The following is a 15,355-nucleotide window of genomic DNA, read 5'->3' on the forward strand; positions in this document are numbered from 1 at the left end:
ACTGGGCAGGATGTGGTATTCAACACGTACACGAATGAACTCTAAGAGCAGCCCAAATCAGCTTCCCAAGCTATGTCGGACTATGGTGCTCCTCCGTTCAAAATATTTCAGAGGCTCTCCATTGCCTATATGACAAAATATTAATTGTGCCTGTCCAAAGTGTCTGCTGTCCACCTTGGCAGCCTTATCTCATGCTATTACCCTCCAGGTGCTCTCTGACTCAGTCCAGTTGGGCTGGTGACTGTTCCTCACACTTGCCATCATGTCTTTTACCTCTGCCTTTGCCTGTGATAGCTTTCATGCCTAGAATATGCGCCTTGACCCTTTCTATTCCTTCAAGGCTTTGCTCAGGACCTCCTTCCTCCAGAAAGGCTTCTGGATCCTTCTAGCTATTAGTACCTTCTCCTTCCTCAAATTAGCACACAGTTGCCTAGGTACATATTGTATTCTGCTTTCCAGCCTCCAGAGTAGAAACTCCTTGAGGGCAGAGACTATTTCATTATTATCTTAGGTCCCTAGCTCCTAGCACAGTGCCTTCATATTTCTTTAAAATATATTTTATTGACATATTTTTATATGATTTACATTAACCAATCTATTCGTCTCCCACTCCTCTCACAGAGCCATCCCTTATAATAAACAATACAAAGAAGAAACATAAAATTCAGTAACTCTAACCAAATATCCCTAAAACATCTGACATTGTATGAAGCACTCTCCACCCATGGCCCCCCACCTCTGTAGAGAAGCAGGGAGAAATGTCTTCTCATTTTTTTCCTTGGGGGAAAAGTTAGATTGTCATGATTTCACAGAATTCTGTTTTGATTCACACAAAGTATTTTTTTGGGGGGGGAGGGTGCAGGTGGTGGTGGTGGTGGTGGGAGCTAAGATTTTGTCACTGCAGGGAACTCTTAATGGCTGGTTGTCTATCCGCTACACCCCTCTGTTGCTTAATAAATGTCTATCAAGTTAAGTTGAATACAGTTTGTCTCCCTACAGCCCAACATCAAGCTATCTTTGTATCCTTGTGCAGCGTTCAGCATGGTACCTTGTGGTACTTGGCACATAGTAGGCACTTAATAAATGCTTATTGATTGACTGGTTGATAGCAGTTAAAAAATATGAGTTCAGTGAAAATACAAATGAGTCAAAGGATAAAATGAACCAGGGTCACTGTTGACAGGAACTGCTCCTACCACACCCACTAGGGCATTCTGGGCTAAATAAATCCTGATTCATTCAATTTGCTTCCTTTGACTCCATGCTTGGACTCATTGAAGGTTCAGCCTGCCCCAGCAGAGCCCTTGGAATTAGGCACCTGCCCTTGGAAATTCCAAACTTTTCTAAAAGACTGGTTAGCTTTCTTCTTGCCAGCATAATGTCATAGGATTATGATTTATAGGGAGAAAGGTCCTTAGAGGCTGTCCAGTCCAACTGCCTCATTTTAGGTCAACAGGCATTCATTAAGCACCTGTTATGTGCTAGTGATAAAAAGAAAAGTCAAAAAAACAAAAGAAAGACCCGTCCTTGCTCTTAAGAATCTCAGCCTAATAGGGGTGCAAACATGCAAACAACTAGATAAAAGGAGAGAGAGAGACGGGGACAGAGACAGAGAGACAGAGAGAAACAGACAGAGAGACAAAGACAGAGAAAGAAAGAAAGGAAGACAGTGTCACTAAATTGTAGAGTATGAGGTAGTACGTCTGGAGAGGTAGGAAGGGTCGTGAAGGGCTTTGAATGCCAACCAGAGGATTTTATATTTGATCCCGGCAATCGGGAGCCATTGGAGTTGTTCGAATGGGGGTGGGGTGACATGGTCAGACCTGAACTTTAGGGCGATCTCTTTGACAACAGAGTGAAGAATGGACTGGAGTGGAAAGATGGGCTCTGGTAGGTCAAGACCATTTGGACTGGGTGGGGCCAGACTACTTGGAGTGAGGCATTAAGAAGAGGTAGATTGGGGTGGTGAGGAGGGAGCAAGGTCACCTTGCTTTGAAACAGAAGAAATGGAAGCCCCAAGACAGTGGAGTCCAAAAGAGCTCAGGTGGACTAGAACCCAGATCTCATGACTGTCAGCATTCCGGCTCCTTTGCCTGCAGCAGTGGGGATGTTAAGAGAAGCAAGGCTTGTGACCCAGAGTGGAGGAGGCTTCTTTCACCAGCATCCGGTTGGTTAAGAATAACTTCATTTATTAGTTTAAGTGAGATCACCACAGGGCTGGAAATTCACTGTCAGCTTAAATGCAAAGTATTGGGAAGGAAAAGAAAAGGCCCACTTTGTGGCAAAGTTTATTAATAACGATAATCTTTTTAAAAGACGGCCATGTGAACGCTCCCCAGACCTTGTTTGCCTTCTGCTCCTTCACATAAGTTTATGAGACTTATATTTGCCTTTATTGGAATTCTAAGCTGTCGTTTTTCCTTTATGGCCGAAGAGAAGGAGAGCCGTGATAGCTGCACAAAACATCACCGGGGAGCAGGAGGCTTCTGACGGGTATCACAGACCAGAGAGAGATGGAGGCCAAGCAGAAGTGGGGCTGTGCTCATGTGGCATGAGCCCAGCCTTGGAGGACCTTGATGGGTCACTTCCAGCCTCCAGGCCTCGGTCTCCTCATCTGTAAAACAAGAGGGTTGGGGCAGCTAGGTGGCTCAGTGAGTAGAGCACGGGCCCTGGAGTCAGGAGGACCTGAGTTCAAGTCTGGCCTCAGACACTTGTGTGACCTTGGGCAAGTCACTTAACCCCAATTGCCCTGCCAAAAAAAGCAAAAAAAACCCTAAAAACAAGAGGGTCGGACTAGATGATCTGGTGCTCATCTCATAAAGACTTCAAACGGGAAGAGACTTTAGAGATCGTCCAGTCCAACTCCTTCATTTTAAAAAAGGGGGAAACCAAGGCCCAGAGAAATGAATGAACTTGCCCAAGGTCACACAGTTAGTAATTAGCAGAGCCAGGCCCTAGACTCCAAATCCAGGGTCTTTTCCACTTCACCATTTATTTCCATTGACTTACAATGTGATTTCATTCTGGGTCTAGAGATATATTCCAGGTCATTACATGATGCTGCCTCCTCTGGTTCCCATCAGCCATAGCAAATGAATCCCTTGGGGCATCATGGACTAGAAGGGCTGGGAGGGACCTCAGGGGTCATTTCATCTAATATTTATTTGAATATATTGACCATGAAGCCTTTCCTGAGCTGTCACAGAGCTAGCACCTCCCCTCAGTTGGTAATTTCCAATGTGTTTTGTATGCATCTTGTTTGGATGTAGTTGTTGGCATTTTGTCTCCCTGATCAGACTGCTCCTAGTTCTGCCCCTTGAGACCAAGAAGAACACGTCAATGCCTCCTCCACATGAAATAATAATAATAATAATAGCCAATGATGTCTAGCATTTATACAGCGTTTACTATGTGCCAGCCACGATACTCAGCACTTCCTCACAACAACCCTGTGGGGTAGGTGTTATTATTACACCTATTTTACAGTTGAGGAAACCGAGGCAAACAAGTTCAGTGACTTGCTCAGGGTCACACAGCTAGTAAGTGTCTGAGGCCAGATTTGAACTTAGGTCTTCCTAACTGCAGACCCTGCACTCTTTCCACTGCACTGCCCAGCTGCCTCTTCAAATAATTGGAGACAAGCCATTATGTTCCCCGAAAGTCTTCTCTTCCCCAGGCTAAATATCCCCAGATTGTACATAAATGAAACATAACTTTTAATAACATATTAAGTACAAATTTGTTGTGTTGCACATGAAATTTATTGGAGACCTCTCCTTCCACTCACCCTCAAGGAAAAAAAAAGCCCGCACAATTGGGCAGCTGTTTCTTGTTAAAGTCGTTAAATGGTCTCACTGAGGGGGGTAAGAAAGCAACACAGACTTTCAAAGAAAGTCGTTTCAGCACACAACTCCCAGAAGATGTGCTCTTCATTTCACATTTGTCTGTTTTGTAGACTCTGTTAAAGACCAATTTCCATAAATACAATAAGATAGATATATGTAGTAAGTGCTTAATAAATGCTCTTCCTTTCCTTCCTTTCTCTCCCCTCTCTCCCTTCCTTCCTCTTTCTTTCTTTCTTCCTTTCTTTCTTCCTTTCTTTCTCTCTTTCTTCCTTTCTTTCTTCCTTCCTTCCTTCCTTCCTTCCTTCCTTCCTTCCTTCCTTTCTTTCCTTCTTTCTTTCTTTCTTTCTTTCTTTCTTTCTTTCTTTCTTTCTTTCTTTCTTTCTTTCTTTCTTTCTTTCTTTCTTCCTTCCTTCCTTCCTTCCTTCCTTATTTCCTTCCTCTCTTTCTTCCTTCCTTCCTTCCTTCCTTCCTATCTTCCTTCCTTCCTTTCTTACTTCCTTCCTTCCTTTCTTCCTTCCTTCCTTTTTATTCCTTCCTTCCTTCTTTCTTTCTCTCTTTTCCTTTCTTTCTTTTTCTTCCTTCTTTCCTTCCTTTTCCTTCCTTCCTTCCTTCCTATTCATTCATTAACCATGAGCTCAATTGGATTGACAGCTGAAATAACCAGAGCTCACCTTAGTTGATGTAGTTAGGCCAGGGATACCTACCATCATAGCTATTCCTGCATCTCCAAGATAAGCACCAACCCAAATCTTAGTTCACAATAAAAGAAAATGAAATCCAAGACAGAATTCCACATGGTGAAAGAGGCTGGGGGCAGGGGGACTGATTAGAGAGAGGTTGCTGGGTTCTGTTTTTCCATCCCCCTCTAATAGGTCACTAGAATTTCTTGTGCTTTTCCTCCAAGGATCTTGGTAAGGTCTAATGACACCAGGATCTAGGGCACCAACTCAGCACCAGAGTGCCAATGAGAAGATAGTTCCCAGCTGGTGAAGGCTACAGACAGGCTGGCCATAGGAGCCTGAGGCATCTGGGTGAATCCAGGTCAGGTTAGCAGCTGGGATGGGACAAGGAGGGGCCCCACTCATCAGCTCAGGCAATATGATGGTGAAACCATGAGACAGGTGGGAAGACAGAAGAGGGAAGTTGTGATGGGCCCAGTAGAGGGGGAGGCATCTCTGGCTCATAGTTATGTAGGACTAGATGGTTTGCCAAGCCCTTTGATGCAGGTAACACAAATATCATCTCCCCTGTTATGATATAGGGAGAGAGAAATTCATAAAGGTAGCCCACAGCTATATAGCTAGTAAAGTAGAAAGACCACCAATGTGGGAAACAGACCTGTCTTCAAATTTCTATGCTGATTGTTACTACCTGTGTGACCTGGGCCTCAGTTTCCCCATCTGTAAAATAAAGGAGTTGGACTGATCTCTAAAGTCCCTTTCATCTCTAGATCTATGACTCCAAGAGCTGGAGCTGAGACTTGGGCCCAGGTCTGTTGCTCTTCCCAGTACACCACACTGTCTGTCAGGAGGCAGGATGTCTCCTATCAGATCCTCTCCCAGCAGAGCAAATTGGACCAAGGAGAGGGAAAGTGACTTACCTACCTAGGGCAGGGTTGGAGAAAAGGGTGGGGGTACTAGCACTGTGCTAAGCCCTTCACAAATATTATCTTATTTGATTTTTGAAGGGCCTTTAACATGTCTGGCCACTGGTACATCTGACCAAATCAGGAGTAAATACTGCAGTGAGAGGTACCCAGGAACTGCATTTATGATAAAAATAGTTGACATTCTTATGGCACTTGAAGGTTCACAAAACATCCTTCATCTCATTCACTCCTTGCAACCTTGTATGGTGGGTACCACTGGTATTATCCACATGTTACAGATGAGGAAAATCAGCTTCATGGAGGTTAAGGAAGGATTTGAATCCAGGTCTCTCCTATCAGAAACCATGCAGTGTGATATAGTGGAGAAAGGACTCTCTCCATGGAATAAATTCTTCCATGGGATAATAAAAAGACTAATAAAAATCATTTCTGTAAGATACTAAAGAGACTAGTTTATTTCTATAGGTTGGGACAGGTCCCCAAGTCCTGGTTGCTTCACTGATCAATACTCTGGGACACGGTGTCTTACTGGATGAGACCTCACCATGTCTAGCTGGTCTCAAACTGGATCATGTTATTTCTTTGGGCGTTTTTTGACTTGCCACAGTTGCTGCTACATCAGATCTACAAAGACTATGACCTGGAAGGGCTTTATCCTTTATTCATCCATTCACTTATTCATTCGCTCACTCACTTATTCATTCACTTATTCATACATTCACTTATTCATTTATTCATTCATTCATTTATTCATTCACTCATTCATTCACTTATTCATTCATTCACTTGTTCATTCATTCATTCATTTTATCTTCATTCTGAGCTGGAGGATGACATTCTCTGGCTCTAAATGAACAGTGTCAACAGAGTTATAGACTCTACAAAGACTCACACATCCAATGGGACCATCTGTTGAGGATAATATTAGGGACCTTCTTGTGCCCTCTGAAGGTATATACACAGAACTCACATTCCATACCCCCATATCAGATAGACCACAAGACCAAATCAGAGAAATTCTATCTCCTGACTCTCATCTTGTGTACAGTAGGTGCTTAATAAATGTGCATTGAATAAATTGAATTGAATTGCTCATGAGAGGAGTTGTAGTTTCTCTGATTTGGATGTCATCTCTTGTGGTAAGCACATCACAAACACTTGCTGGTTAGTTGATTGCACTCTCTGGCCCTCCACTTTCTGCAAAATGAAGGGCTTGGATCAGATGGTCTCTATGTTTCCTTCCAGCTCTAAGTCCATGATCCTCGATCACCAAGGCTCTTTCCACTCTCTTTCCCCTAAAGTCACTAAGGCAATGTCATTGTCTGCTTGAGGAGTTATGGAAGGCTGAGTCTTTGATGTGCCTTAATTACCCTTCAATCTATGCATTTATCTCCAGGAGCAGCACTCATTAATGTTCTCCCTGCAGCTTAATATTAATTTCATTCACCATATTCATTAGCTGGTAAAAAAAAAAGCAGGCAGGAGAATTGGCAACATTAGTGACGGTGGCTCCCTGGGCAGGCCTCCACACCAGGAGCCCCTGTACGCATGCAGGAAGCCAACAGTTTGGGGGAAGACCCTTCCTAGTCAAGAAACCATACAATTAGTATTTCAGAGGTAGCTGGTCCCACCAGGCAATTTCTGCTTGTTTAATTGAGGTCACCTTGTTCAGAACTGAAAAAAACAAACAAACCCACCATCCATTTACCCAACATCTGTTGAGTGCACACACCTGAGAGTTTCTCTCTGTTATTTAAAAAAATAAAATTGATGCACTGATTGCCATTCGTGTAACCTGTAGGATATGCAAACCTTCCTTGGCAGTTAATTAAATTTCCATTTCCATTACAGATTTAATTTGCTTCAGCTCGTGCTGTTGGGGTGTGAAGGTACAGGACCATCAATAGTGCCGTATCAATCAGGGTACCTCGGCCAAAGGACAGCCTTGTATATTATCCATGACAGGGAGGCCTGAGACGGGATATTGGCATGAGTGAGGAGGGGGGTTTGGAGCCTGAGCCTGGATGAGGAGCTGCCCGAGCGACCTTGAGATACTCACTGAGCGCCTCTGAACTGGGCTGATTGATAGCTGAATAGGATACAGGCTGTTGCTAGGCTACAGGCTCACTGGAGAGAGCTATGGTTATTCCTCTTCATCTCGGCTGTGTCACGGAAAGAACTGGGCTCGTTCTGGGTCAAAACCAAATGCTGGGCTTGATTCCTCACTCTTGTCCGTGACTCAGCTGTGCAACCAAGGGCAAGTCATCTCTGGGCTTCAGTTTTTCAGTCTGTAAAATGGGTGTGGCAATAATGCAACCACCTCATTATAGCTCATGGGATCACAGATTATTGATCCAGAACTGGAACATACCTCAGAGGTCACCTCGTCCAAGCTCCTCATTTTACAGATAGGGAAACTGAGGCCCAGAGAGGTGTAATGACCTAATGATCACAATGTAGTAAATGAGAGTACAGCCAGGATTTGAACCCAGGTCTTCTGCCTCCAAATAATGCTGTAACTGATAATTATGTAGCATTTTAAAGTTTGCCAAGTGCGCTAATCATTGTGTTCTTGGCTATCTGGCTTTAGAGCACGTACAGACTAACTTCATTGTTCTTGATTGACATATAAAGTGTAACTTAATGTTTTATTGTTTAAAGCAACTATTTCCTCTGAATTTCACATAAATATGGTTTCTGGTGAGGGAGGGCTCAGACTTCAAACATTGCTTATTAGATTCTGTCCATGATGCAAAAAAGGCCATAACGATTAGCTTTACATACAAAATCTCTTTAAAGATAAGGAAATTGAGGGTCTAAGAGATTAGGTGACTTGCGCTCAGTCAGATAGATAGTAAGTTCCAGAAACTGGATTTGAAACCAGATCTTCCTAACTTTAATTTAGCGCTGGTAGCACAACGGATAGCCTGCTGAACTTGGAGACAGGGAGACCTGAGTTTGAATTCTGCCTCAGATGTACTGATGAGCTGGGTAACCCTGGACAAATCGTTAAAAAAAAAAAACAACCACTCTGCGCCTCAGTTTCCCTCATCTGCAAAATGGGCATAATAATTGCACCTACCTCCCCAGGGCTGTTGTAAGAATCAAAAGGGGTCATATTTGTAAAGTGCTTTGCAAACCTGAAAGGGCTATATAAATTCTACCTACTATTGTGACTTTTATCCACCATATCACTTTACCAGATTGATAAGTTTTTGTCTTTTTCTTAATGGCCTATCTAATCCTCAAAAGAATATAGCTATTCTTCTAAATATGGTGCCCCTTGAACAGATGATCAAAACAGGAAATACTCCTGATCCCAGGACCATGAAGCACCCAGCAATACCTCTCCAGACAAGGCAGACAAAGTCCCTATTATGTCATGGCAATGTTTATTTTACACCTTTCACCAAGGCAAGACAAGAATACAGTACTCAGCTGCTTTTAGTCATCTTACTGATGATAATAGATGTCATGTCATTCAACCCACTTTAAAGCTGAAGAAACTGAGGCCTAGAAAGAAGTGACTTATTAAAGGGAAGAGCTAGGATCTGAACCCAGGTCCTCAGATTCCAGAGCTACCCTTCTTTCTATTGTACCTGGCAGCTCTCCCTGTCCTTCCCCAGTGACCTGCCTGATGACAGTTATGGTCATGGAATCCTTGCCCAAGAGGGGGCCAATGAACTTGGTCAGGGTCTTTCATTACAGGTTGAAAGGAGAACTGAGCCTTGGTTGGGTTCCTCTATTGGGTTGCCCATAACTGTTTTTCTTTTCAAGTATTTTTATTTCCATTAAATTGGAGGTAATCCATGTTGATAACTAAATATGACCTAATGCCTAAATAAATTAGGCCTAGTTTCTGATCTTTTCTTCCTCCCTTCTTTCCTTCCTTCCTTCCTTTATCCCTCTCCTTGCTCCCCTCTTCTTCCCTCCCCTCCCTTCTCTCCTCTCTTTGAAAGCAGATCAAAGAACCTGTGCTAGCAGGCCATCCTGGACATGCTGGGGTGCTTGCTGTTGCAACAGCAGGGTTAAATCCATGGAAGGTATCTGCCTGGGCCGGGCCCAGCCTACTTCATTTACTACCAAATATAATACTTGCTAGCATTTACATAATGCTTTAAGGTTTATAAAGTATTTTACATATGTCATCTCATTTGATCTTCACAAGAACTCTGTGATGTAGGTGTTCTTATTATTAGATAATTAGATACTAATTAGATTATTAGAAACTGAGCCAGAAGGAGACTAAATGACTTGTCAGTCACATTGTCTGAGGCAGTATTTGAACCTGGGATTTCCTGACTCCAAGTCATGCCATCCATCATTCCCTGGCCCATAGTCACCTCTTGAGCTCAGCTGGGCCTCACCCAAGATCAGCATGAAGTGTGTGTGTGTGTGTGTGTGTGTGTGTGTGTGTGTAGGAAGGAGGGGCTGGGTGAAAGGGGGAAAAGTGGAGGAAAGTGTCAGACCTGCTCACCATACTGGACCATTCAGCATGGCCTGGCTAGCAACAGTAGTTGATTAAAATAAGAAGCCGTCATTCTGTATCTCTCCTCCCTTTCATAGCCAAACTCCTAGAAAAAGCTGTCCACACTCATTCCCTCCACTTTCCCTCCTCTCTCAACCCCTCTGTGACCCTACCACTCAACCAGAAATGACTCACTCCACAATGACCAAGTAGAATCTCATTGCTAATTCCTCTGGCCTTTCCTTAGGCCTCATGATCTCTGGAAAGCCTGCTTCATAGGTAAGAAGCTTGATTTTCTCAAAACCCTATTCCTTTCTCCCTCCTTCCATCTTCTGGCACTCACCGAGACCTTGCTCCTTCCTTATAACACAGCTTCCCTGGCCACCCCTTCCAGTACTGCATACGTCTTCATTCTTGCTCCCCAACTCCGGGGGAGAGCCAAACCACTCCTTGCTCCCCGTGGCGATTTCCATGATCTTCCTCTATCACCAGCACTCAGTCATCGCTCTTCCTTGGAGGTTCATTCAATCCATATCTAGCACCCAATCAAGCTGTTATCTACTGTCCTCCAGAACACCCCCTTTCCTTCCTCAATGAGTTTAGAGGCTGGCTCACCGCCTCTCTCTTGTACCCAACTCTTGCCTTCATTCTATGGGTCTACGCTCAATTTTCCAATTCCTCAAATTGCTCATTTCCTTTGACCTCCTCTCCATCCCTGGACTACACATGGACATAGTCATAACTTGATCTTACCATCACCCACAACAGGTCCACATCCATGTTCATGAATCCCGACGTTCCTTTATTTCATCATCTTTCCCTCTGCCTTACAACACCTAACCCTATTCTTCATCCTGCTGTGAACTACAGTACTTCCACACTGCAATTCTTTCCCAGGCCATCACCCAGGTACTGGCTACACTCTCCTCCCTTCCTCATCTTGACCTCTTGGTGAACCAGGTCAACTCTACGTTGCCTTGTCTAGAATCTCTTACCCCTTTACCCCAATGCCCATCTCTCCCTGCAAAACCCTAGCCTAGGATTACTCCCACCATCCCTGGAAGCCAGAAAAAAATCATGCAACTGTCCCTCCAGGAGAATGTAAGCCTCTTGAGGACAAGAGCTACTTCATTTTCATGTTTGGATCCACAGCACCTAGCATAGCACTGTGCATACTGTAGGCGCTTAATAAATGCTAGTTGCATTGGATTGGACTGGAAATTACTGGATGAGCCACAGGAATTAGTCCTTTCTCCCCACTTCATGACCGCATCCCACTGCAAAAATATCTTCCTTTCTTCTTGCCCTAGACACAAAAAATGCCTAGTTATGACTGACAGCAATTAATTATTCTGCTAAAAGGTAAGCCTTCCCTTTTGAGATGCTGCGTTCAACAAGTCTGATAAAGTTCCTACCCCCACAAAAGTTTTTCTTTCAAATGCACCACTATGTTTAAAGGGTTGGGGGATAATGCTGGTGAGTTCCTGGCTTCGGCTAAGCCCCATGAGCCGACTTGCATCCTGCCTGCGTGTCTTTTAGGCAGCTTCAGCACTAACCTTCATCCTTGACACAAAGGGCATCATATCTGTTGCCGGGAATCAGCTCGCTTTCAATTTTCACATCCACGGCTTTCATACTCGGCTGCTCCCCATTCATCTTGCCGCACACCGTCGTCCTAAAATAGAGGAACAGACAAAGGAAAACTTCAAGTGGAACTGCAATTACTAGTCCTTGTGGGTCACAGTGGTCACCAAACATTAAACACCAGCACGCCAGTCTTCAGTTGGGCAGAGATAGCTCCCATAAAGAGTTTTGACTAAATGTAGTGGAGTGGAAAAACCCATTCTGGGAAAAGAAAAGAAAGACAGGAAAGATAAAGAGGGCAATTCCTGAGCATATTCTAGATTAATTCAAGGCTCAGAGAGGAATACATGTTGGGTTGTTGTTATTTTTTACACTGGCTAAAATATGAAGGTGGAAAATTATTTCTGCATTTGTTAGAGAAAAAATGCTGCTTGTACCACAGCCCCTCAAAGCCAACGGGTCTCTGTTTATTAACTATGAAAATCTTTCCATCCTGATCCAGGCTCTTTTCCAGCACTGCTGAGATGTGTCCTTATTCAACTAAAAATCCAGCATTTACTTTTAATAAGAAATCATGAGGGGGAAAAAAGGAAGAGGATGGAGTCTCCAGGAAATAAGTCCCAAAGGCATCAGGGAGAGGAGTAGGGGAGAGTTTCGGTAACGCTACAAAAAGATGTGGGTCTTTCCGCCCACAAGATTAGTGGAGCATGTGAAGAGGTTGTCTATAAGGAGAAATTCCCATCTATTGAGAAAGTAAGAATGGAACTCAGGGTCTTCAAAGGGAATTGTTGATCTGGAAAAAGGTACCAAGGGCAACTTGAGGGGTGATTTGGAGATGGAAGATGTGACTACAACTGCTTCTGGTCTTTTAGTCATAGAGTCATTAAAAAAATATACTGTGTGCCTGCTACATAGTGTCCTGTGTGATGTGGGAATGCCAAGAAAATGAATACAGTCCTACTCTTGAGAAGGCATTGCATAAACACACCAGACTAAGGATCAAGAAGTGCTAACAGTTCAAAGGAGTGAGATGTGACTAATGGCTGATCAGGGAAACTTCCTTTGAGGAGGAAGACTTTGAGGTGGATTCTAATCAAAGATGAGCAGGTTTTGGATAGAAGGTTGGGAAGCACTCCAGAGAGGAGGATCTACGTGAGTCAAGTAAATTTGTACAATTTGGGGGGAATAATTAATAAGCCAGCCTAGCTAGAACAGAGGGTGCCCATGGGGGATTAAGAAGAGGAAAGGCAGGTTGTGGAGGGCTTTGAATGCCAGATTTAGGATAACAAATCTAGAGCTGGAAGGGACCTCAGAAACCATCTGGTCCAACCTCTTTATTTTATACTTGAGGAAACTGAGGCCCAGAGAAGTTAAGTGACTCACTCAAGGTCATGATTATTTAAGGTAAAATTTGAACCCAGATCCTTTGACTCTTAAGCCAGTGCTCTTACCACTGAAACACATTACTTTAGGTCTTTATCCTTTATCCTATATCCTATATCCTTTATCCTTTATCCTATCCTCTTTATCTTATACAATAAGACCATTTGACATCATGGCGATAGAATTGTGCTTGTAGGCAGGAAAACTTCACTGGGGTATGTTCGTACCATGTGCTGAACACTGCCACACTCAGAGGGATGGAGGAAACACCTAGGGAATGCTGAGTATTTTGGACAAAAATCCTCCTTGGATTGGTTCAGTTGGGAGGTTAGCCACAAAACAATAACACAATGCTATTTACAAATGACTGCTCAGAGAGAAAACTATTTCAAATCAAGGAAACTGACCAAACGCAGTCCTACTTTGGGAATGTGCTCGAAATCAATAATTCTCCAGCGTCATAATGCCATAGCATACTTCAATATTATAGAGCAGAACTTGACCCTATCCAAAGGGATCCAGGTACTGAAGGCCTTGCTGAGACCTGGGCCCTGGAGTATTTTCTCTATTCAGCCTTAGTGCCTACAGGTAGATGTGTTCTAGGAAGTAATTAGACACCGATTCAGCTCCCTATTTGGGACCCTCTGCCAAAGGCAACATCGTCCAACCGAAAGTAAGCTAATTCTAACACCCATTAACAAGGTCAACACGGAACAACACCTTTTCATTGCTAATCATCTAGCCTGAACTTGGGCCAAGACTCCAGGACTCACCCTGACTGCCAGCCAAATTTACAATAAGGCCGCAGGCAAACTTCCAAAAGACGGTGCCTAGTATCGTAGTTCAGTCATTTTCAGTCATGTCCGACCCTTCGTGACTCCATTTGGGGTTTTCTTGGCAAAGATACTGGAGAGGTTTGCCATTTCCTTCTCCAGCTCATTTTACAGAAGAGGAAACTGAGGCAAACAGGGTGATGTGACTTGCCCAGGGTCACATAGCTTGTAAGTGTCTGAAGCCAGATTTGAACTCAAGAAAATGAATCTTTCTGACTCCAGGCCCAGCACTCTATCCACTGTGCCCCTACCTACCCAGAGTTGGGTGAGTGATTATAAGGTATTTCTCTGATTTTTCTATCAAGATTCCATGTTAGCTTGTGCATTTCACACCATACTCAGTACATCAAACACACAAAGGAGGAAGGACATTTGAGGATAATTGGCCAGCTATAACCTGGCTCCATTCTCCCTTTCTAGCCATTCTTCACACTTACAGCCATCGCACACTCTAAATTCTAGACAAACTGGATAACTAGCTTTTCCTCAGACTCCACTTACCATCTCACATCCCCATGCATCTGCTCTGCCCATCCCCTACACTTGGACTATGGTACTCCTCACTTTGGCTAGTCAGAATTTTTTTCTTTGAAAATGACAATAGCTTATATTTATACAAGGAGTTAAGATTTGCATCCTTTATCTCAACTAGGTCCTCACAAACTATCCAGTGAGAAGCTGCTGTTTTTATTCCTATTTTACAGATAAGGAACTGAGAGATCAAGTGACTTGCCCAGGGTCATACAGCTAGTAAGTGTCTGAGGTCAAATTCGAACCCAGGTCTTCCTGACTCAATGTCCATCCTTTTATCAACCAGTCCAGTCTGCCAACGTTCTCCTCCAAGGCCCAACCTACAAGCCACTTTCTCCTTGTAGCCTAATCTGGACTGCTGGAAGTGTCACGTTTTCTTAGAGCATTTTGGTTCTCTTCTTGGCCCTCATCACAACCTCAACCTACATTTTATTATACTCACCTGTGTCTATATTGTCTGTTGCTCTCATTGCCTAGCCCACCCACATCCCCACCATGAAAGATGTAAGCTCCCTGGGAACAGGCACTGTATCATTTTGTATTTTAGCGATCTGTCATACCAAATACTAATAAATGTTTATAGAATTGAACTTAATTGACTTATTTTGATGCCTATGATAAAGGGTTGTCTTTCCTCTATCTTCCCAAAATGTATACTGATGACATTTTGGTTTCTATTACTTTTATTAACTATTGTCAATTTAATGAATCCTTTATGTCAGTCAACAAACAATTGTTATACGCTTATTATGTCCTAGGTGCTGTAAGTGCTAGGAATACAATCTTCAACCCCACCCAAATAAGCTCCCCAATTTCCAACATTCTTACAGCTGACCATGTTTCAAAATTCCTATGCCTGCCACTCCTGGTCAGTTCATCAGTCAATAAATGTTTATTGAGGCACTTATTCTCAAATTAAAAACTAAATCTGGAAATAGTCTATCATTTACTCATTTCTAGTGACCATTTCATTCTGGGTTTCATGCCATGATAAAAGAAATGAAAAAACTGGCATTTATGTAGCCCTATGTGTTTTATGAAATGCTTTGCAAAATATATTATTTCATTGGCAGCTCACAATAACTCTGCAAAGGAAGTAATG

General features: G+C 43.2%; 1 protein-coding gene across 1 annotated transcript in view; it reads right to left on the bottom strand.

Moving 5' to 3' along the window:
• The window catches only part of SUSD5 (sushi domain containing 5), an 89,571-nt gene that overhangs the window by 40,766 nt on the left and 33,450 nt on the right, over positions 1–15,355 (bottom strand). The window contains exon 3 of the mRNA XM_036760512.1: positions 11,479–11,597. Within this exon, the coding sequence (XP_036616407.1) occupies positions 11,479–11,597 (119 nt within the window). The remainder of the gene's footprint in view (positions 1–11,478; positions 11,598–15,355) is intronic.

Source organism: Trichosurus vulpecula, chromosome 5, assembly GCF_011100635.1.
Source record: "Trichosurus vulpecula isolate mTriVul1 chromosome 5, mTriVul1.pri, whole genome shotgun sequence".
NCBI classification, from domain to species: Eukaryota; Metazoa; Chordata; class Mammalia; order Diprotodontia; family Phalangeridae; genus Trichosurus; species Trichosurus vulpecula.